At 44.7% G+C, this 23,804-nt stretch overlaps 1 protein-coding gene across 7 annotated transcripts in view; it reads left to right on the top strand.

The window, feature by feature from the left end:
* Positions 1–23,804, top strand: part of LOC121535447 (rho GTPase-activating protein 12) — a 106,975-nt gene that overhangs the window by 10,783 nt on the left and 72,388 nt on the right. For all 7 annotated transcript variants that reach the window (XM_041842527.2, XM_041842528.2, XM_041842523.2 and 4 more), the window contains exon 2: positions 6,220–7,022. In XM_041842527.2, coding sequence (XP_041698461.1) covers positions 6,297–7,022 — 726 coding nt within the window. In that variant the 5' untranslated portion in view covers positions 6,220–6,296. The remainder of the gene's footprint in view (positions 1–6,219; positions 7,023–23,804) is intronic.

Genomic DNA, 23,804 nt, shown 5'->3' with positions numbered 1-23,804 from the left:
GTCATCAAGGCAAAGGGTGGCTATTTGAAGAATCTCAAATATAAAATATATTTTCATTTGTTTCACTTTTTTGGTTACTAAATGATTCCATATGTGTTATTTCATAGTTTCGATGTCTTCACTATTATTCTACAATGTAGAAAATAGTAAAAAAAAAAAAAAAAAACCTTGAATGAGTAGGTGTGTCCAAACCTTTGACTGGTAGTGTAGGACTAATCAACAAGTAGTAAACTGGTTTTCTGTCCAGTCCACACTGTGCTAGCCAGACTGTCAGGTTGTCAGTTGATAGCAGTGCATGGACTCTGTACGATAGGCCAAGGCATATGTGTTGGAGCTAGTTCTCAGATAATATAATATGCAATTTTTAGCTGACACTTTTAGTCATGCGTGCATACATTTTCAGTATGGGTGGCCCCAGTGGAAATCAAACCCACAATCCTTGGCGTTTCAAGCGCCATGCTCTACCAACTGATCCACACAGAACCCAGCCGAACACCTTGCAAAGCAATACCCAATACCATAGTCAATCTGTAACTACCGCAGGCAAGGAGGCACAAATCCTATCAGTGTTGCCCTCTTCATGTGCCAGAGACACCTGAAAAGCCCCTGGGAAGCAAGGTCGCTAGAAGAGGCTGCCGTGTTGTCTTGGCCACGCTCCATGTCTCCTCAAAATAAGGATTAATCTGGATAGAGAGAGAGAGAAATAGAATGGCTGCATCTTCCCGTCATTCTCGCCTGCCGAAACTGTCTTGTCTGGAGATGTAGCTTGGAAATCAAGCAGACCCAAGGCTCTATCCCAAATGGCACCCATATCCTATATAGTGCACTGCTTTTGACCAGGGCCCATACGGTCAAAAGTAGCAGACTGAAATAGGGAATAGGTTGCCATTTAGGACATTTTATGTTTACATCATTTAGTAGACATAGGACGCATCCACAGTCGTCATATCTGGCCCCTATTCAGTGTCCAATACTATAGAATTAGTATGCTGGCCGGGCCTGGCCAGTGGCTCTGCGCAGCTCAGCTGTGATTTATCATTCTGTAAAGTATGGATGTTTGGTGGGATTATTAGCCATGACAGGGGCTCAGGTAATAGAGTGTGTGGTTGTGGTAATCCAGGGAGGGTGATATGGCTGTTCTGGCTGAGGTATTCCTATTAGGGGAGGATTAATCCCACTGGAGGTAGTTCATCACACGGTCTCACGGTCTGTCTGTGTGCTTAAGGTAATGATCAAAAGATAACAGCATCTACTGGGAGTGACTGGAGACTTATGGACATCCCAAATGGCACCCTATTTCCTTTGAAGACCATAGGGTTCTGGTCAAAAATAGTGCGTTATAAAGGGTAAGGGGTGCCATTTGGGACACAAACTGGGAGTGGCTGGAGAGATACTGCTAAAATAGCCCATTGCAGACTGTGCAGACAGATGTTGATTGAGAACAGATTTAATCTGTGTCTCAAATGGCACCCAGTTTCCTATATAGTGCACTACGAAATAGGGTGCCATTTGGGATCAGTTTCCTATATAGTGCACTACGAAATAGGGTGCCATTTGGGATGCAGGCCTAGCCTAGGCCTACCGAATTGTGATTCATAAAACCATCTGTTTGTTTACAGCAGTGGGTTATTGGGTTTGCATTTAAATTACCCATGAGACACCGTGTTTATTCTTGTTTATTTGGATCCTCTCTCTGGCTTGTTATTCTCTAGCGTGTGATGTGTGAACCATCTTGGCGTTCAGTGGCAATGAATTCTGAGGGTTTTATCATCACGCTGCTCTGCTGGATGAGAATAAATCCAAACTCTGTCTTGTCTCATAATTATGTGCTTCACATACGAAACGTTTAGCAGACCTGTTATTCTTTTGGTTACACAATAGGACATGGATGTCCTCAAAATAGGCCAGCAAAGGTATAGACCTAGGCATTGTCGCCACAAAGACAAATCCTGATAATCTTTTTGTCAGCACAGGAGCCACCTCAAGGCTGGACTAGCCTGTCCCACAGTCACCCCTATGAAGAGAGCAGGCAGTGGACGTTGTTGGTGACACTGTTAATGAGGGTTCTGCTTTAGGACACCCTTCAGTAAGGCTTGTCTGAGCCTGTTTCTGTAGCATGAGGCAGCTTGATGTTCCAGTACACCCCCCTGGACTGGGCCTTACCCGAATCAGAGAGGCATCGCCCCCTGGACTGGGCCTTACCCTAATCAGAGAGGCATCGCCCCCTGGACTGGGCCTTACCCGAATCAGAGAGGCATCGCCCCCTGGACTGGGCCTTACCCTAATCAGAGAGGCATCGCCCCCTGGACTGGGCCTTACCCTAATCAGAGGCATCGCCCCCTGGACTGGGCCTTACCTTAATCAGAGAGGCATCGCCCCCTGGACTGGGCCTTACCCTAATCAGAGAGGCATCGCCCCTGGACTGGGCCTTACCCTAATCAGAGAGGCATCGCCCCTGGACTGGGCCTTACCCTAATCAGAGAGGCATCGCCCCCTGGACTGGGCCTTACCCTAATCAGAGAGGCATCGCCCCTGGACTGGGCCTTACCTAATCAGAGAGGCATCGCCCCCTGGACTGGGCCTTACCCTAATCAGAGAGGCATCGCCCCTGGACTGGGCCTTACCCTAATCAGAGAGGCATCGCCCCCTGGACTGGGCCTTACCCTAATCAGAGAGGCATCGCCCCCTGGACTGGGCCTTACCCTAATCAGAGAGGCATCGGTCCCATTTTATCCAAAGCAATTTAGTCATGCGTGCATACATTTTTAGTATGGGTGGCCCCAGTGAAAATCAAACCCACAATCCTCGACCGGGATTGAACCCCCAGCCTTCCCATCTCAGGGCGGACACTAACCACAAGGCCACAGAATTGGTACCCCTTTCTGAGGAGTTTTTAGACCAGTCTCAGAGGCCTCTCTCTGGGCGTTGGCTGACTCAGTGGAGCCAGGGTAGAAATACTCAAAGCAGTTTGGCTCGCTGTGGTTGTCTTGTGGGGACCCTTTTCTCAAGTCCCCAGTAACTAGGCTACTCAAAACCAATGTTTTTGAAAAGGATGGTTTGGTGTACAGAAAATGGGAAAGTTTTGAGAGCAATGAAACTTTGTTTGTGTGTTGATGACTAACATTAACTAGCCTGGGTAAAGTTGGATGGCAGGATTTATCCAAAGACTGTACATGAAACATGGCCTAACTTTGAGGCACAGCAAGTCAGCAATGGCCTCAGGCAGGGCAAATCACAACTGCCCCTTCTCGAGCACAGTTTAGCCCATTGGCATAACAGATGGAAATGTAAGATTATCACTGGGGTGGCACAGGGTTTTGGGTTGCATTGTGCATTGAGAAGCTCAAATACTTGTACTGACTACTACTACAACTTCTCTGGACCAGTTGTGGGAATGTCTAGCCTGGGATGTCAAAAGTGAAATGGAGCAATTCATTTTGGATTCCAGGCTAGTGAATGTCTATTTTTTTTTAGGTGGAACAGTTCATCAAAGGTCAGATTGTACAACAAGTTGCACCTGACTGGGCTCATTTTATGTCCATAGCCTCAGGAATGTGTGACATCACGAAGGAAGTATGTGCGGATTGAGTAATCGGAACAACAAATGGCACTGTGCTTCAGATCTACGGCCAGTCAGTCAGAGTTGCTTGCTCAGATTCAGAGTGTGGAGTGTGGAGTGGGGGAAAGAGGGACACATGAATCGTATTAGTCACACTAATCTTATCTACCTCTCAGGCTTGGAGCAGCACAACTCTTACTGTATAACACCAGAGAGGCTTGGAGCAGCACAACTCTTACTGTATAACACCAGAGAGGCTTGGAGCAGCACAACTCTTACTGTATAACACCAGAGAGGCTTGGAGCAGCACAACTCTTACTGTATAACACCAGAGAGGCTTGGAGCAGCACAACTCTTACTGTATAACACCAGAGAGGCTTGGAGCAGCACAACTCTTACTGTATAACACCAGAGAGGCTTGGAGCAGCACAACTCTTACTGTATAACACCAGAGAGGCTTGGGGATTGAGAGCTTCAAGCAGGTTGAGAGCTTCAAGTTTCTTGGTGTCCACATCACCAACGAACTATCAGGGTTCAAATCAGGGCTGTGGCGGTCACGAAATGTTGTCAGCCGGTGATTGTCAAGCAAATAACTGTCGGTCTCACGGTAATTGACCGTTAGTTAACATAAACACATTTAGCATCTCCTGGCTTCCCCACACATAGCCTACAAGCCATTTTAAAAAGTATAATAAATCCATGTAATATAGCCTACACCTTCACAATAAATCCATTATTTATTTTAGACAGGTCTAAAGAAGCATGATATGAAGAAAATGTAGTCTATTGCAGAAGAAAAGAATAGCATACTCTGAGTTGTCCTTATGTTAGGTCCTGTTGTGGCTATGTCAAATGGCTGTGGGCTACACTAGTTCCTTTAGTAGACAAGATTTGCTTAGAATTCCGTGGCATTATTTGTTAGTATGAAGAATTCAATTTAACATAGCTGAATAAAATATAAATATTTTCTCCAAACGATTTGAGGGAGTGCGCACATGCGGCTATTCTGTGTTGAGCGGTTAACAAAGAAATAGGTACTCCTATATGCTTAATTTAGAGTTATTAATGTAACTTTAGTTGTTCTACAAACGTTGGGCTATATGTTTTGATTTTTAATACATTGTAAGGCTGCATGATGAAACTCTAATGATGATTTGAAAAAAGTTGCTTTAAAGGCATGAGCTCTGCCTTGTTTTTTGTGCACGCTGTAAACACTCCAATAGTCTCTCGAATTTCACGGCGGCATCCCCTTTGGCCGTAATGCACCCCCAAAAAAAAATCCATGCCTTTTGCGGCCCGGAGTGCTGCGCAACTGCGCGCATCCTTATCCAATTCCGAGGTGCATATTGAAGATATTGGAAGAACTGTCCACGTTAATTTTTCGTCAGCCAACAAGATTAGTTTTCCTAACGAACAGCAAAAGCACTAGCCTATGTCAATCTACTATCCCCCATAGTACAAAAGTCGACCTATTCTGTTCGAGAAATAAATATTCCAAACATAGTCTGGGACAGTTGTGGGATGTGATAGAACCCAAATTAATACAACCACTAGCATCGAAAAACCTTTTTTATGCAATGTGGCTGACGCAACAGATCAGAACGTTTAGCTTAAAATGTTGATAAACTATTAGGCTATTTCTTCACATTTATAAGTGCAGCAATGCTCACATGGTAGTAGGCTATAAGCGCGGATGTTCCATTGGCGGAAATGCCATTATGCATGTAATGCTTTTATTATAAAGGTGCATTTTTATGGTGAACATTTTCTTCCCCAAACTTGAAACTCACGCGCTGCTTATACATGCCAGTTAGGCTCTACACCCCTTGTAAAGCGGATTAATGTGCTTAATTTTAAGAAGTTATTTGGCCACTTTAGTTGTGATACAAACCTTATTAAAACATATAGGCCTATGGGCTAGGCTACATGACAGCTTCTACCCCCAAGCCATAAGACTCCTGAACATCTAATCAAAGGGCTACCCGGACTATTTGCATTGACCCCCCACACACACACATTTTTACACTGCGGCTACTCTGTTTATTATCTGTGCATAGTTATTTTTGTGCATAGTTATTTTTTTACATCAGTTTATTTAGTAAATACTTTCTTAACACATTTTTTCTTAACTGCATTGTTGTTTTAAGGGCTTGTAAGTAAGCATTTCACTGTAAGGTCTACAGCTGTTGTATTCGGCGCATGTGACAAATAACATTTGATTTGTATGGGATTACCCAGTCAGAGTGTCTGTGTGTGTGTCTGTGTGTCTGTGTGTGTGTGTGTGTGTGTGTGTGTGTGTGTTCCTGTAATATTATCTACCTGTCTCAGGCAACTTCCTAGGCTAGGAGCACAACTCTTACTGTTGACAGTGTACATAGACTTGGGGAATGGGATTACCAGAGTCTTCAGTCAGTCTTCAGTCTATGCTCCCCCATCCCATCCCTCCATTCTATAGTGTGAGTGTGTCTAAACTATGCAAGCCCAGAAATCTTGGAGTTGAAGGATTCTGGATTTCTTGCTAATTATCTCCTGATTCCGGGAATCTTTTACCTGAGTTTTGCAACCCTAGTGTGTGTGTGTGTGTGTGTGTGTGTGTATATAAACGAATGTTATGATAAACTAGGCCTGTTCTCTCTCCCCCATTTCTCTCTCCTCTCAAGTTGTACAGTGGGCCATGCAGAGCCAGGCTGTGTCCCTGCGGCGGTGAGCTCCAGCACCAGCCAGTGTTTTCACCGTGATGGCGGCAGAGCGGGATGGGCGGGGGTGTGAGCTGCCCATTGCCCCGGGCCAGGTGTACATCGAGGTGGAGTATGACTACGATTACAAATCCAAGGAGCGCCAGGTCTCCATCCGCCAGGGAGAGTGTTACATGCTGGTGAAAAAGACCAACCAGGACTGGTGGCAGGTCAAGAAAGAGGAGGGGACCAAGGCGTTTTATGTCCCAGCGCAGTACGTCAGGGAGGTCCGTAAGGCCCTCATGCCGCCTCCCAAGCCCCTGCACCTGGGGCATTACCGTGGGGGGAGTGGGGGGAACCCGGTGCGGGTCAAGCCCAGCGTCCTGGAGATGGACAGAGACAGATCTAACGAGAACCTGAATGTGACCAGTTTCGGCCGGCCCTCTCCCTCGTCACCCTCCCCCTCCTCCTCGTCGGGGGCAGCCCTCACCCCTCCGAGCCAGCGCAGGGACAGGGATGCCAACCAGAACCCTGGTAGAGACCCTGGCAGCCCCACCGACCACGACAGGGCCTTGACAGATGTCCTCCAAAACAGCCACCCTCACCCCCACGCTCCTGGACGGGGATGTAACACGTTGCCCCGTGCCCGTGCCTCCTCCCCAGAGCTCCGCAGGGCACCCCTGGACGTGGACATGCCGCCGGGGCACTGTGACTCAGAGGGGTCGGAGAGACGCAACGACTCAGAGTCTGGAGATGAGCTGAGCAGCAGTTCTACTGAACACCTGCAGGTAATGAAGGAGAAGATCTCTCTCTCATCCAAATCTTGTTGAATAAAAAAAAAGGCTGGTTTTATTCCATTGGTCTTTCACTCTTTCACCCTGTTGTTCATGTGCAGTGGTGGTGATTTGAAAGTAATTGGAGCCTACTGCAGTTGTTCTTTCTTTTAGGCAGCACAATATGAGGTACTACCTGAACCTTTGTATTTTGCTATGTTGTGCACTAATGAATACACCCTGTTGTTCTCTGTAGTGGCTGGCTGATTTAGAGCCTGGGTGTAGGGTAAGTGTACCTATTAAGCCTACCAAAATCTAAGTTTGGACATTATACTGCCCAAGTTTGGACATTATACTGCCCAAGTTTGGACATTATACTGCCCACGTTTGGACATTATACTGCCCACGTTTGGACATTATACTGCCCACGTTTGGACATTATACTGCCCACGTTTGGACATTATACTGCCCACGTTTGGACATTATACTGCCCACGTTTGGACATTATACTGCCCACGTTTGGACATTATACTGCTCACGTTTGGACATTATACTGCCCACGTTTGGACATTATACTGCCCACGTTTGGACATTATACTGCCCACGTTTGGACATTATACTGCCCACGTTTGGACATTATACTGCCCACGTTTGGACATTATACTGCCCACGTTTGGACATTATACTGCCCACGTTTGGACATTATACTGCCCACGTTTGGACATTATACTGCCCACGTTTGGACATTATACTGCCCACGTTTGGACATTATACTGCCCACGTTTGGACATTATACTGCCCACGTTTGGACATTATACTGCCCACGTTTGGACATTATACTGCCCACGTTTGGACATTATACTGCCCACGTTTGGACATTATACTGCCCAAGAGAAGTGGAGATAAAATGAAAGATGAATCTCTCTAAGTTTTATGACTTCACTTACATAAAAAACATATGTGAAGTCTGGACTGGGTTTAATTGGTACAGAAAGTACACTTTAATCCCATGGGGTGTTCCAAATAAGGCTACCTTTTCAATCATAATTTTGAATTCATTTCAAAATGTTCAAAACTTAGAAATTGAAATGTCTTATATAAAAATAGATTATATGAATCTCCCCTAAAGTTATTAAAATAAACAGAACATTGCTATTCATCATGAAAACAGCACTCATAACAGAGGAGGTGTCATTACACACCTGATTCAACTAATCATAGACTTCAATCAAGACAATGAATCAGGTGTATTATTGCTTGGTTAGAACAAAAACCTGCACCCACATTGGCCCTCTGGATAAGAAGCCATGCACAAAGACCATAACATAACTTTCAATGAATTATCTGAAAGCTGATTCACATTTTGCTGTACTGCTATTGTTGTTAATTAGTTCAACTTGTCTTCCTGAAGCAGGTGGTGGACCAAAAAAACAGAATCACCTGGATGGATGAAGGACAACAATATGACAATGTCCCTACCTAAAAGTGCATGAGTAGTCGCTCAATAGTCATCTTCTTGTCCCTCATTTGTTCACGTTTTTGTCCACCACTTGTAGGTGTTCTACCCCTGATTTCCCTCAACCCTGACCTTGTTCTTCTCTCTCTGCATCAATGACTTCCTGTCCACTGTCCCTCAACCCTGACCTTGTTCTTCTCTCTCTGCATCAATGACTTCCTGTCCCTCAACCCTAACCTTGTTCTTCTCTCTCTGCATCAATGACTTCCTGTCCCTCAAACCTGACCTTGTTCTTCTCTCTCTGCATCAATGACTTCCTGGCCCTCAACCCTGACCTTGTTCTTCTCTCTCTGCATCAATGACTTCCTGTCCCTCAACCCTGACCTTGTTCTTCTCTCTCTGCATCAATGACTTCCTGTCCCTCAACCCTGACCTTGTTATTCTCTCTCTGCATCAATGACTTCCTGTCCCTCAACCCTGACCTTGGTCCTCTCTCTCTCTGCATCAATGACTTCCTGTCCCTCAACCCTGACCTTGTTCTTCTCTCTCTGCATCAATGACTTCCTGTCCCTCAACCCTGACCTTGTTCTTCTCTCTCTGCATCAATGACTTCCTGTCCCTCAACCCTGACCTTGTTCTTCTCTCTCTGCATCAATGACTTCCTGTCCCTCAACCCTGACCTTGTTCTTCTCTCTCTGCATCAATGACTTCCTGTCCACTGTCCCTCAACCCTGACCTTGTTCTTCTCTCTCTGCATCAATGACTTCCTGTCCCTCAACCCTGACCTTGTTCTTCTCTCTCTGCATCAATGACTTCCTGTCCACTGTCCCTCAACCCTGACCTTGTTCTTCTCTCTATGCATCAATGACTTCCTGTCCACTGTCCCTCAACCCTGACCTTGTTCTTCTCTCTCTGCATCAATGACTTCCTGTCCACTCCAAACGTCTTGGAGAGAGTACAGAGGTTTCTAATTGTTCCTAATTGTTTCTAATCTTGGTAAAGGCACCGTGACTAGATGCATAATATGCATAACTGTAGTTTGTGTGTGTTTTTAATCAACTTAGTTCTGAACAAAAAACATATTTATGCTCATGTTCATTGAATATTAGGGATATCAACACACTATCCCCATGTGTTTCAATGCAAACCGGGCTTAATAGTAGCATACTGGGCTTAATAAGAGCATACTGGGCTTAATAGTAGCATACTGGGCTTAATAGTAGCATACTGGGCTTAATAGTAGCATACTGGGCTTAATAAGAGCATACTGGGCTTAATAGTAGCATACTGGGCTTAATAAGGCATACTGGGCTTAATAGTGGATTAGAGCATACTGGGCTTAATAGTAGCATACTGGGCTTAATAGTAGCATACTGGGCTTAATAAGAGCATACTGGGCTTAATAGTAGCATACTGGGCTTAATAAGAGCATACTGGGCTTAATAGTAGCATACTGGGCTTAATAGTAGCATACTGGGCTTAATAGTAGCATACTTGGCTTAATAGTAGCATACTGGGCTTAATAGTAGCATACTGGGCTTAATAGTAGCATACTGGGCTTAATAGTAGCATACTTGGCTTAATAGTAGCATACTGGGCTTAATAGTAGCATACTGGGCTTAATAAGAGCATACTGGGCTTAATAGTAGCATACTGGGCTTAATAAGAGCATACTGGGCTTAATAGTAGCATACTGGGCTTAATAAGAGCATACTGGGCTTAATAAGAGCATACTGGGCTTAATAAGAGCATACTGGGCTTAATAAGAGCATACTGGGCTTAATAAGAGCATACTGGGCTTAATAAGAGCATACTGGGCTTAATAAGAGCATACTGGGCTTAATAAGAGCATACTGGGCTTAATAAGAGCATACTGGGCTTAATAGTAGCATACTGGGCTTCAATAGTAGCATACTGGGCTTAATAAGAGCATACTGGGGCTTAATAGTAGCACACTGGGCTTAATAAGAGCATACTGGGCTTAATAGTAGCATACTGGGCTTAATAAGAGCATACTGGGCTTAATAGTAGCACACTGGGCTTAATAAGAGCATACTGGGCTTAATAGTAGCATACTGGGCTTAATAAGAGCATACTGGGCTTAATAGTAGCATACTGGGCTTAACATAAGAGCATACTATGGGCTTAATAGTAGGCATACTGGGCTTAATAAGAGCATACTGGGCTTAATAGTAGCATACTGGGCTTAATAAGAGCATACTGGGCTTAATAAGAGCATACTGGGCTTAATAGTAGCATACTGGGCTTAATAAGAGCATACTGGGCTTAATAAGAGCATACTGGGCTTAATAGTAGCATACTGGGCTTAATAAGAGCATACTGGGCTTAATAGTAGCACACTGGGCTTAATAAGAGCATACTGGGCTTAATAGTAGCATACTGGGCTTAATAAGAGCATACTGGGCTTAATAGTAGCACACTGGGCTTAATAAGAGCATACTGGGCTTAATAGTAGCATACTGGGCTTAATAAGAGCATACTGGGCTTAATAAGAGCATACTGGGCTTAATAGTAGCATACTGGGCTTAATAAGAGCATACTGGGCTTAATAGTAGCATACTGGGCTTAATAGTAGCATACTGGGCTTAATAGTAGCATACTGGGCTTAATAAGAGCATACTGGGCTTAATAGTAGCATACTGGGCTTAATAAGAGCATACTGGGCTTAATAAGAGCATACTGGGCTTAATAGTAGCACACTGGGCTTAATAAGAGCATACTGGGCTTAATAGTAGCATACTGGGCTTAATAAGAGCATACTGGGCTTAATAAGAGCATACTGGGCTTAATAGTAGCACACTGGGCTTAATAAGAGCATACTGGGCTTAATAGTAGCATACTGGGCTTAATAGTAGCATACTGGGCTTAATAAGAGCATACTGGGCTTAATAAGAGCATACTGGGCTTAATAGTAGCATACTGGGCTTAATAGGAGCATACTGGGCTTATTTGGAACAACTGTGATTTATGATGAAAAAGACAGAATAGCAAACTCTACTCATAAAATATTTAGAAACTATAAATATACACTGTAGACTACAATATTATGCAAAGGAAGTATTGATCATATGGAGTAATATTTATTTGTTGCCATTTACATTCTGTATAGCGGGAGTGCTTTTTGTGCTACTCTACCCTTTTTTAAAGCTGCGATATTTAACTTTTTGGGCGACCCGACCAAATTCACCTAGAAATATGAGTTATGGATCTGTCATTTTCATTGAAAGCAAGTCTTAGAAGCGGTAGATCTGTTCTAAGTGTGATATTTCTATGCTTCCCGTTCTTAAGTTTTTAGTTTTTGTGTTTTTTACTTTCGGTTTTGTACACCAGCTTCAAACAGCTGAAAATAAATGTTGGGTTATTGAAGAGGTATTTAACAGCGGTTTAGCTGGTACAATGATTCTCTACGCTATACATTGCTTGTTTTTGTCACATAAACGGAATTAGGCGAACTATTAGAATTTTAGCAATCAGAAAATGGCGGAGTGATTTTCTTTGCATAATGCAACTTTTAAGCCCACCTGAGATAAATGTCAAATGTACAGAAATAACATCTATGTATAACAATGCAAGGCTCATTTAACAGTAAAATAAGACAACATGTATTTAAAAATGGAAGCTGTTAATGCCAGAAATCTATTATGTTGTTGTAGTTCACCAAGTGATGTTGCTACTGTGTGGCTGTGACATGCAGCCACGACTGCTAGCGTGAAAAACCCATATTTTCAATTGGCAAGAAATAGTAATGACTGCCCATGAAATATGCTATCATGTGCATTCATCAGCACATTAATCTCTTAATTTTACATAAAGTATGATCACTTATTTTAGAAGGTACAATTTTTTTTTGGCAAATGTGTTTATCCGAGGGTCGCCTCAACACAAGTGTTTTTGCAGCTTTGAAATTGGCCACTAGTAGGAACTTACATCACAGTCAAAGACTTAATAATAAAACACCTGATTGGCTTAGAATAAAAACTGTTATGGATATAACAACCAGATTAATTGGTTGAAACATTAAACAGCATATTTTTTTCTATTTCTTTATTATTTGAATCCAAAGATGTAAGTGGGCTTAATGGGTACGCTTACCCTAGTGGCTGGTATGGCCTTTGTTCCCATGCTACCCGGCTCTATTACGCTTACCCTAGTGGCTGGTATGGCCTTTGTTCCCATGCTACCCGGCTCTATTACGCTTACCCTAGTGGCTGGTATGGCCTTTGTTCCCATGCTACCCGGCTCTATTACGCTTACCCTAGTGGCTGGTATGGCCTTTGTTCCCATGCTACCCGGCTCTATTACGCTTACCCTAGTGGCTGGTATGGCCTTTGTTCCCATGCTACCCGGCTCTATTACGCTTACCCTAGTGGCTGGTATGGCCTTTGTTCCCATGCTACCCGGCTCTATTACGCTTACCCTAGTGGCTGGTATGGCCTTTGTTCCCATGCTACCCGGCTCTATTACGCTTACCCTAGTGGCTGGTATGGCCTTTGTTCCCATGCTACCCGGCTCTATTACGCTTACCCTAGTGGCTGGTATGGCCTTTGTTCCCATGCTACCCGGCTCTATTACGCTTACCCTAGTGGCTGGTATGGCCTTTGTTCCCATGCTACCCGGCTCTATTACGCTTACCCTAGTGGCTGGTATGGCCTTTGTTCCCATGCTACCCGGCTCTATTACGCTTACCCTAGTGGCTGGTATGGCCTTTGTTCCCATGCTACCCGGCTCTATTACGCTTACCCTAGTGGCTGGTATGGCCTTTGTTCCCATGCTACCCGGCTCTATTACGCTTACCCTAGTGGCTGGTATGGCCTTTGTTCCCATGCTACCCGGCTCATTACGCTTACCCTAGTGGCTGGTATGGCCTTTGTTCCCATGCTACCCGGCTCTATTACGCTTACCCTAGTGGCTGGTATGGCCTTTGTTCCCATGCTACCCGGCTCTATTACGCTTACCCTAGTGGCTGGTATGGCCTTTGTTCCCATGCTACCCGGCTCTATTACGCTTACCCTAGTGGCTGGTATGGCCTTTGTTCCCATGCTACCCGGCTCTATTACGCTTACCCTAGTGGCTGGTATGGCCTTTGTTCCCATGCTACCCGGCTCTATTACGCTTACCCTAGTGGCTGGTATGGCCTTTGTTCCCATGCTACCCGGCTCTATTACGCTTACCCTAGTGGCTGGTATGGCCTTTGTTCCCATGCTACCCGGCTCTATTACGCTTACCCTAGTGGCTGGTATGGCCTTTGTTCCCATGCTACCCGGCTCTATTACGCTTACCCTAGTGGCTGGTATGGCCTTTGTTCCCATGCTACCCCGGCTCTATTACGCTACCCTAGTGGCTGGTATGGCCTTTGTTCCCATGCTACCCGGCTCTATTACGCTTACCCTAGTGGCTGGTATGGCCTTTGTTCCCATGCTACCCGGCTCTATTACGCTTACCCTAGTGGCTGGTATGGCCTTTGTTCCCATGCTACCCGGCTCTATTACGCTTACCCTAGTGGCTGGTATGGCCTTTGTTCCCATGCTACCCGGCTCTATTACGCTTACCCTAGTGGCTGGTATGGCCTTTGTTCCCATGCTACCCGGCTCTATTACGCTTACCCTAGTGGCTGGTATGGCCTTTGTTCCCATGCTACCCGGCTCTATTACGCTTACCCTAGTGGCTGGTATGGCCTTTGTTCCCATGCTACCCGGCTCTATTACGCTTACCCTAGTGGCTGGTATGGCCTTTGTTCCCATGCTACCCGGCTCTATTACGCTTACCCTAGTGGCTGGTATGGCCTTTGTTCCCATGCTACCCGGCTCTATTACGCTTACCCTAGTGGCTGGTATGGCCTTTGTTCCCATGCTACCCGGCTCTATTACGCTTACCCTAGTGGCTGGTATGGCCTTTGTTCCCATGCTACCCGGCTCTATTACGCTACCCTAGTGGCTGGTATGGCCTTTGTTCCCATGCTACCCGGCTCTATTACGCTTACCCTAGTGGCTGGTATGGCCTTTGTTCCCATGCTACCCGGCTCTATTACGCTTACCCTAGTGGCTGGTATGGCCTTTGTTCCCATGCTACCCGGCTCTATTACGCTTACCCTAGTGGCTGGTATGGCCTTTGTTCCCATGCTACCCGGCTCTATTACGCTTACCCTAGTGGCTGGTATGGCCTTTGTTCCCATGCTACCCGGCTCTATTACGCACCCTAGTGGCTGGTATGGCCTTTGTTCCCATGCTACCCGGCTCTATTACGCTACCCTAGTGGCTGGTATGGCCTTTGTTCCCATGCTACCCGGCTCTATTACGCTTACCCTAGTGGCTGGTATGGCCTTTGTTCCCATGCTACCCGGCTCTATTACGCTTACCCTAGTGGCTGGTATGGCCTTTGTTCCCATGCTACCCGGCTCTATTACGCTTACCCTAGTGGCTGGTATGGCCTTTGTTCCCATGCTACCCGGCTCTATTACGCTTACCCTAGTGGCTGGTATGGCCTTTGTTCCCATGCTACCCGGCTCTATTACGCTTACCCTAGTGGCTGGTATGGCCTTTGTTCCCATGCTACCCGGCTCTATTACGCTTACCCTAGTGGCTGGTATGGCCTTTGTTCCCATGCTACCCGGCTCTATTACGCTTACCCTAGTGGCTGGTATGGCCTTTGTTCCCATGCTACCCGGCTCTATTACGCTTACCCTAGTGGCTGGTATGGCCTTTGTTCCCATGCTACCCGGCTCTATTACGCTTACCCTAGTGGCTGGTATGGCCTTTGTTCCCATGCTACCCGGCTCTATTACGCTTACCCTAGTGGCTGGTATGGCCTTTGTTCCCATGCTACCCGGCTCTATTACGCTTACCCTAGTGGCTGGTATGGCCTTTGTTCCCATGCTACCCGGCTCTATTAGATGTTATATGTCCCAAATGGCACTCTGTGTCCTATAAAGTGCACTACTATGGGCACTGTTCAAAAGTAGTGCACTATAAAGGGACTAGGGTGCCATTTGGGACTTAACCTAGGGCCTGGCTGCTGGGGCCTTTGTTGCCATGCCACCCGGCTGGCTCTATTGGAGTTTATTGGAGTGTCTCCAGCGGAACAAATGGGCCAGTGAGTGAATGGGCAACAGGGGCTGGGTGGGTGGGGGATACAGGCCTGCTCAGTTCATAGATGGATGTCCCAAACGAAACCACTATCTGGTATACAGTCGTGGTCAAAAGTTTTGAGAATGACACAAATATTAATTTTCACAAAGTCTGCGGCCTCAGTTTTTATGATGGCAATTTGCATATACTCCAGAATGTTATGAAGAGTGATCAGATGAATTGCAATTAATTGCAAAGTCCCTCTTTGCCATGAAAATGAACTTAATCCCCAAAAAACATTTCCACTGCATTTCAGCCCTGCCACAAAAGGACCAGCTGACATCATGTCAGTGATTCTCTCGTTAACACAGGTGAGAGTGTTGACGAGGACAAGGCTGGAGATCACTCTGTCATGCTGATTGAGTTAGAATAACAGACTGGAAGCTTTAAAAGGAGGGTGGTGCTTGAAATCATTGTTCTTCCTCTGTTAACCATGGTTACCTGCAAGGAAACACATGCCGTCATCATTGCTTTGTACAAAAAGGGCTTCACGGGCAAGGATGACATTGCTGCTAGTAAGATTGCACCTAAATCAATCATTTATCGGATCATCAAGAACTTCAAGGAGAGAGGTGCAATTGTTGTGAAGAAGGCTTCAGGGCGCCCAAGAAAGTCCAGCAAGTGCCAGGACCGTCTCCTAAAGTTGATTCAGCTGCGGGATTGGGGCACCACCAGTGCAGAGCTTGCTCAGGAATGGCAGCAGGCAGGTGTTAGTGTATTTGCACGCACAGTGAGGCGAAGACTTTTGAAGGATGGCCTGGTGTCAAGAAGGGCAGCGAGGAAGCCACTTCTCTCCAGGAAAAACATCAGAGACAGACTGAAATTCTGCAAAAGGTACAGGGATTGGACTGTAGTAAAGTCATTTTCTCTGATGAATCCCCCTTCCGATTTGTTTGGGGCATCTGGAAAAAAGCTTGTCCGGAGAAGACAAGGTGAGCGCTACCATCAGTCCTGTGTCATGCCAACAGTAAAGCATCCTGAGACCATTCATGTGTGGGGTTGCTTCTCAGCCAAGGGAGTGGGCTCACTCACAATTTTGCCTAAGAACACAGCCATGAATAAAGAATGGTACCAACACATCCTCTGAGAGCAACTTCTCCCAACCATCCAAGAACAGTTTGGTGACGAACAATGCCTTTTCCAGCATGATGGAGCACCTTGCCATAAGGCAAAAGTGATAACTAAGTGGCTCGGGGAACAAAACATCGAAATTTTGGGTCCATGGCCAGGAAACTCCCCAGACCTTAATCCCATTGAGAACTTGTGGTCGATCCTCAAGTGGCGGGTGGACAAACAAAACCCCACAAATTCTGACAAACTCCAAGCATTGATTATGCAAGAATGGGCTGCCATCAGTCAGGATGTGGCCCAGAAGTTAATTGACAGCATGCCAGGGCGGATTGCAGAGGTCTTGGAAAAAGAAGGGTCAATACTGCAAATATTGACTCTTTGCATAAACTTAATGTAATTGTCAATAAAAGCCTTTGACACTAATGGGTTGCTTGTACAGTGAGGGGAAAAAAGTATTTGATCCCCTGCTGATTTTGTACGTTTGCCCACTGACAAAGAAATGATCAGTCTATAATTTTAATGGTAGGTTTATTTGAACAGTGAGAGACAGAATAACAACAACAAATCCAGAAAAACGCATGTAAAAAATATTATAAATTGATTTGCATTTTAATGAGGGAAATAGGTATTTGACCCCCTCTCAATCAGAAAGATTTCTGGCTCTCAGGTGTCCTTTTATACAGGTAACGAGTTGAGATTAGGAGCACACTCTTAAAGGGAGTGCTCCTAATCTCAGCTTGTTACCTGTATAAAAGACACCTGTCCACAGAATCAATCAATCAATCAGATTCCAAACTCTCCACCATGGCCAAGACCAAAGAGCTCTCCAAGGTTGTCAGGGACAAGATTGTAGACCTACACAAGGCTGGAATGGGCTACAAGACCATCGCCAAGCAGTTTGGTGAGAAGGTGACAACAGTTGGTGCGATTATTCGCAAATGGAAGAAAATAACTGTCAATCTCCCTCGGCCTGGGGCTCCATGAAAGATCTCACCTCGTGGAGTTGCAATGATCATGAGAACGGTGAGGAATCAGCCCAGAACTACACGGGAGGATCTTGTCAATGATCTCAAGGCAGCTGGGACCATAGTCACCATGAAAACAATTGGTAACACACTACGCCGTGAAGGACTGAAATCCTGCAGCGCCCGCAAGGTCCCCCTTCTCAAGAAAGCACATATACAGGGCCGTCTGAAGTTTGCCAATGAACATCTGAATGATTTCAGAGGAGAACTGGGTGAAAGTGTTGTGGTCAGATGAGACCAAAATCGAGCTCTTTGGCATCAACTCAACTCGCCGTGTTTGGAGGAGGAGGAATGCTGCCTATGACCCCAAGAACACCATCCCCACCGTCAAACATGGAGGTGAAAACATTATGCTTTGGTGGTGTTTTTCTGCTAAGGGGACAGGACAACTTCACCGCCTCAAAGGGACGATGGACGGGGCCATGTACCATCATATCTTGGGTGAGAACCCCCTTCCCTCAGCCAGGGCATTGAAAATGGGTCGTGGATGGGTAGACCAACATGACAATGACCCAAAACACATCGCCAAGGCAACAAAGGAGTGGCTGAAGAAGAAGCACATTAAGGTCCTGGAGTGGCCTAGCCAGTCTCCAGACCTTAATCCCATAGAAAATCTGTGGAGGGAGCTGAGTGGGACAAAATCCCTCCTGAGATGTTTGCAAACCTGGTGGCCAACTACAAGAAATGTCTGACCTCTGTGATTGCCAACAAGGGTTTTGCCACCAAGTACTAAGTCATGTTTTCCCTCATTTAAAATGCAAATCAATTTATAAAAATTTTGACAAATGCAAATTTTTGTTGTTGTTATTCTGTCTCTCACTGTTCAAATAAACATACCATTAAAATTCGACTGATCATGTCTTTGTCAGTGGGCAAACGTACAAAATCAGCAGGGGATCATACTTTTTTCCCTCACTGTAATTATACTTCAGTATACCATAGTAACATCTGAGAAAAATATCTAAAAACACTGAAGCAGCAAACTTTGTGAAGACCAATACTTGTGTCATTCTCAAAACTTTTGACCACGACTGTACACTATCTGGGTGTATAGGCTGCTATTCATTTGGGGTCTAAAAATAATAATAATAAAAAATATACAAAATATTTTAAAGAAACACAGAAATAACAGCAAATTCAGAAAAAGCTAAACATAATAAAAAATAACAGACATAACAAAAAATATAAGATAGAATAATATAAATTAAATTAAATTACACTTTTTTATTTATTAACACTAACTATTTTCAAAGTTCTTAATCTATTTTTTTCAGAGATTAGTAAAACAAACGTTTAGGCTGTTTATAGCCTGCTTTAAACTCCAATGAGTCTTGTGCCATTAGAGGACACTGACTTAATGCTGTAATAAAGTGGGGAGAAGAAGTATTTGATATACTGCCAATTTTGCAGGTTTTCCTACTTACAAAGCATGTAGAGGTCTGTAATTTTTATCATAGGTATTAAAAACTAAAATCCAGAAAATCACATTGTATGATTTTTAAGTAATTAATTTGCATTTTATTGCATGACATAAGTATTTGATCACCTACCAACCAGTAAGAATTCCGGCTCTCACAGACCTGTTAGTTTTTCTTTAAGAAGCCCTCCTGTTCTCCACTCATTGCCTGTATTAACTGCACCTGTTTGAACTTGTTACCTGTATAAAAGACACCTGTCCACACACTCAATCAAACAGACTCCAACCTCTCCACAATGGCCAAGACCAGAGAGCTGTGTAAGGACATCAGGGATAAAATTGTAGACCTGCACAAGGCTGGGATGGGCTACAGGACAATAGGCAAGCAGCTTGGTGAGAAGGCAACAACTGTTGGCGCAATTATTAGAAAATGGAAGAAGTTCAAGATGAAGGTCAATCACCCTCGGTCTGGGGCTCCATGCAAGATCTCACCTCGTGGGGCATCAATGATCATGAGGAAGGTGAGGGATCAGCCCAGAACTACACGGCAGGACCTGGTCAATGACCTGAAGAGAGCTGGGACCACAGTCTCAAAGAAAACCATTAGTAACACACTACGCCGTCATGGATTAAAATCCTGCAGCGCACGCAAGGTCCCCCTGTTCAAGCCAGTGCATGTCCAGGCCCGTCTGAAGTTTGCCAATGACCATCTGGATGATCCAGAGGAGGAATGGGAGAAGGTCATGTGGTCTGATGAGACAGAAATAGAGCTTTTTGGTCTAAACTCCACCTGCCGTGTTTGGAGGAAGAAGAAGGATGAGTACAACCCCAAGAACACCATCCCAACCGTGAAGCATGGAGGTGGAAACATCATTCTTTGGGGATGCTTTTCTGCAAAGGGGACAGGACGACTGCACCGTATTGAGGGGAGGATGGATGGGGCCATGTATCGCAAGATCTTGGCCAACAACCTACTTCCCTCAGTAAGAGCATTGAAGATGGGTCGTGGCTGGGTCTTCCAGCATGACAACGACCTGAAACACACAGCCAGGGCAACTAAGGAGTGGCTCTGTAAGAAGCATCTCAAGGTCCTGGAGTGGCCTAGCCAGTCTCCAGACCTGAACCCAATAGAACATCTTTGGAGGGAGCTGAAAGTCTGTATTGCCCAGCGACAGCCCCGAAAGCTGAAGTATCTGGAGAAAGTCTGTATGGAGGAGTGGGCCAAAATCCCTGCTGCAGTGTGTGCAAACCTGGTCAAGACCTACAGGAAACGTATGATCTCTGTAATTGCAAACAAAGGTTTCTGTACCAAATATTAAGTTCTGCTTTTCTGATGTATCAAATACTTATGTCATGCAATGAAATGAAATTAATTACTTAATCATACAATGTGATTTTCTGGATTTCGTCTCTCACAGTTGAAGTGTACCTATGATAAAAATTACAGACCTCTACATGCTTTGTAAGTAGGAAAACCTGCAAAATCGTCAGTGTATCAAATATTTGTTCTCCCCACTGTATGTAACTTTTTGGGCGAATACCAAATTCACATAGGAATGTTATTTATAGATCTGTCACTCTCATTTGAAAGCATGTCTAAGAAGCAGTAGATCAGTTCTACGTGCCCTTTTTTATGCCAGCTTCAAACAGCTGAAAATACAATTATTTTTGGTTATGGAAAATATATTTCACAGCGGTTTAGATGGTACAATGATTCTTTACACAATGACTGCTTGATTTGTCACATAAACTGAAATTAGGCGAACGTTTTAGAATTTTAGCAACCAGGAAATGGCGGAGCAAATTCTGCATATTGCACCTTTTTTAATAAAGACTTAATGCTGAGTCAGTAGGTGACATTTTAACAGGAAGAAATGTTGTTTGAAAGAAAACATGTTTGTCATCTCCAGAGTGGAGTTCCAAAAGCCTTTAAGTGGCCATTGAAATACTGCCCAAGATAAAGGTCAACGTCGTCCAGTCAGTTCTGGTTATGTAGGCAGCAAGCCCAGAGCCCAGCTCTAATCTGTCCTTAGTAAATCACTCGCTTTGTTTCTCGCTCTCTCTGCACTCTTAAGAGTCTGGACTCGTCTAGGTTGGGGGAACTGTAAAGCACTTAGTGACAACTGCTGATGTCGAAAAAGCTTTTTAAAATCGATTTGATTGATTTTGATTCTTATGTTGGAGCTAGGAACACAAGCATTTCGCTACACCCATAATAACATCTGCTAAATATGTGTATTTGACCAATAACATTTGATTTGATTTGATTCTTATGTTCAACACCAAGGCAAATCATGCATTATATACAACCAACCAGGCAGTCTGTTTTGTGAGTTAAACTCTTGAACCACTTGTTGTTAATGCAGTAGATCAGCTCTGTGTTGCCGCTGCAATCTGACCGTCTCTGGGACGTGTCGTTGTACCACCAGGGGAGTGTGTGTGTGTGTGTGTGTGTGTGTGTGTGTGTGTGTGTGTGTGTGTGTGTGTGTCAAAGCTTCAGAGGCTGTAGCTGAGTGCCGTGTCACACTGACTGACTGCCCTAGTTTCACTGCAGTACTGTTTGTTTTCCCCTGGCCTGGTCTGTCTGTGTCTGTCTGTCTGACCTCCCAACATTGGTATACTTCCCTTATCAGCTGTATTTGAGGAGAAACTGTGACCCAGTTTTCTACCATTTTCCAAAATGGCACCCTGTCCACTATATAGTGCACTACTTTTGACCAGGGCCCATAGAGATCTGGTCAAAGTAGTGCACTATAAAAGGAATAGGGTGTCATTTGAGACGTACTGTGTGTGTCCCTCGCCCTCTTTCTTTCTCTCTTGTGTATCCCATTTCAGTGGATAGCTGGGGGGGCTCTAAACACTATTTTAGGAGCTTAGCCCGGCTCCAACTTTTCTTAGAATTCCTCACTGTTGTATTCCTCAAATAGCGACATGGATTCAGGATTCTGACAAACCTGTGTTGAACTCATCCCTAGAAGACACTGCTGTTTCTCAATCCATATTGCTGTCAAAAGGTCGTCATAATATATTGTTTTGTTCATTTTATCTATGCAGAATGACATTTCCCCCCCCCCAGCCACCTCATCTAAAGATATTCTCAAGGTCTCGTTGCCTCTCTTAATTTGCTGCATCAGTGCCCATTATCGATTGCAATTATTATTATTTTTTGTTGGCTATTGTTTTTCTATAACACTTGGGAAGGACTTTGAGAATGCAGTATAATAATCTATAAAGATTTAAATGAGTTGAATATGGTTGTGAAATTGAGGTACATTTCCCATAATTCCCAGGTTTTCAAAAAATCCTGGTTGGAGGATTCATGTACAGTGAGGGAAAAAAGTATCTGACAAAGAAATGATCAGTCTATAATTTTAATGGTAGGTTTATTTGAACAGTGAGAGACAGAATAACAACAAAAACATCCAGAAAAACGCATGTCAAAAATGTTATAAATTGAGTTGCATTTTATTGAGGGAAATAAGTATTTGACCCCACTGCAAAACACGACTTAGTACTTGGTGGCAAAACCCTTGTTGGCAATCACAGAGGTCAGACGTTTCTTGTAGTTGGCCACCAGGTTTTACACACATCTCAGGAGGGATTTTGTCCGACTCCTCTTTGCAGATCTTCTAGGGATGAGTTCAACACAGGTTTGTCAGAATCCTGAATCCATGTCGCTACTTGAGGAATTAAGGTTTCGAGGCTGACGTTTGGCAACTCGAACCTTCAGCTCCCTCCACAGATTTTCTATGGGATTAAAGTCTGGAGACTGGCTAGGCCACTCCAGGACCTTAATGTGCTTCTTCTTGAGCCACTCCTTTGTTGCCTTGGCCGTGTGTTTTGAGTCATTGTCATGCTGGAACACCCATCCACGACCCATTTTCAATGCCCTGGCTGAGGGAAGGAGGTTCTTACCCAAGATTTGACGTTACATGGCCCCGTCCATCGTCCCTTTGATGCGTTGTCATGTCCCCTTAGCAGAACCCCCCAAAGCATAATGTTTCCACCTCCATGTTTGACGGTGGGGATGGTGTTCTTGGGGTCATAGGCAGCATTCCTCCTCCTCCAAACACGGCGAGTTGAGTTGATGCCAAAGAGCTCCATTTTGGTCTCATCTTACCACAACACTTTCACCCAGTTCTCCTCAATCATTCAGATGTTCATTGGCAAACTTCAGACAGGCATGTATATGTGCTTTCTTGAGCAGGGGGACCTTGCGGGCGCTGCAGGATTTCAGTCCTTCACGGTGTAGTGTGTTACCAATTGTTTTCTTGGTGACTATGGTCCCAGCTGCCTTGAGATCATTGACAAGATCCTCCCGTGTAGTTCTGGGCTGATTCCTCACCGTTCTCATGATCATTGCAACTCCACGAGGTGAGATCTTTCATGGAGCCCCAGGCCGAGGGAGATTAACCGTTATTTTGTGTTTCTTCCATTTGCAAATAATCGCACCAACTGTTGTCACCTTCTCACCAAGCTGCTTGGTGATGGTCTTGTAGCCCATTGCAGCCTTGTGTAGGTCTACAATCTTGTCCCTGAATCCTTGGAGAGCTATTTGGTCTTGGCCATGGTGGAGAGTTTGGAATCTGATTGATTGATTGCTTCTGTGGACAGGTGTCTTTTTATACAGGTAACAAGCTGAGATTAGGAGCACTCCCTTTAAGAGTGTGCTCCTAATCTCAG

Source organism: Coregonus clupeaformis, chromosome 21 (assembly GCF_020615455.1).
Source record: "Coregonus clupeaformis isolate EN_2021a chromosome 21, ASM2061545v1, whole genome shotgun sequence".
NCBI classification, from domain to species: Eukaryota; Metazoa; Chordata; class Actinopteri; order Salmoniformes; family Salmonidae; genus Coregonus; species Coregonus clupeaformis.
The sequence above is the reverse complement of the archived record's forward strand: the minus strand, read 5'-3'. Positions and strand labels throughout refer to the sequence as shown.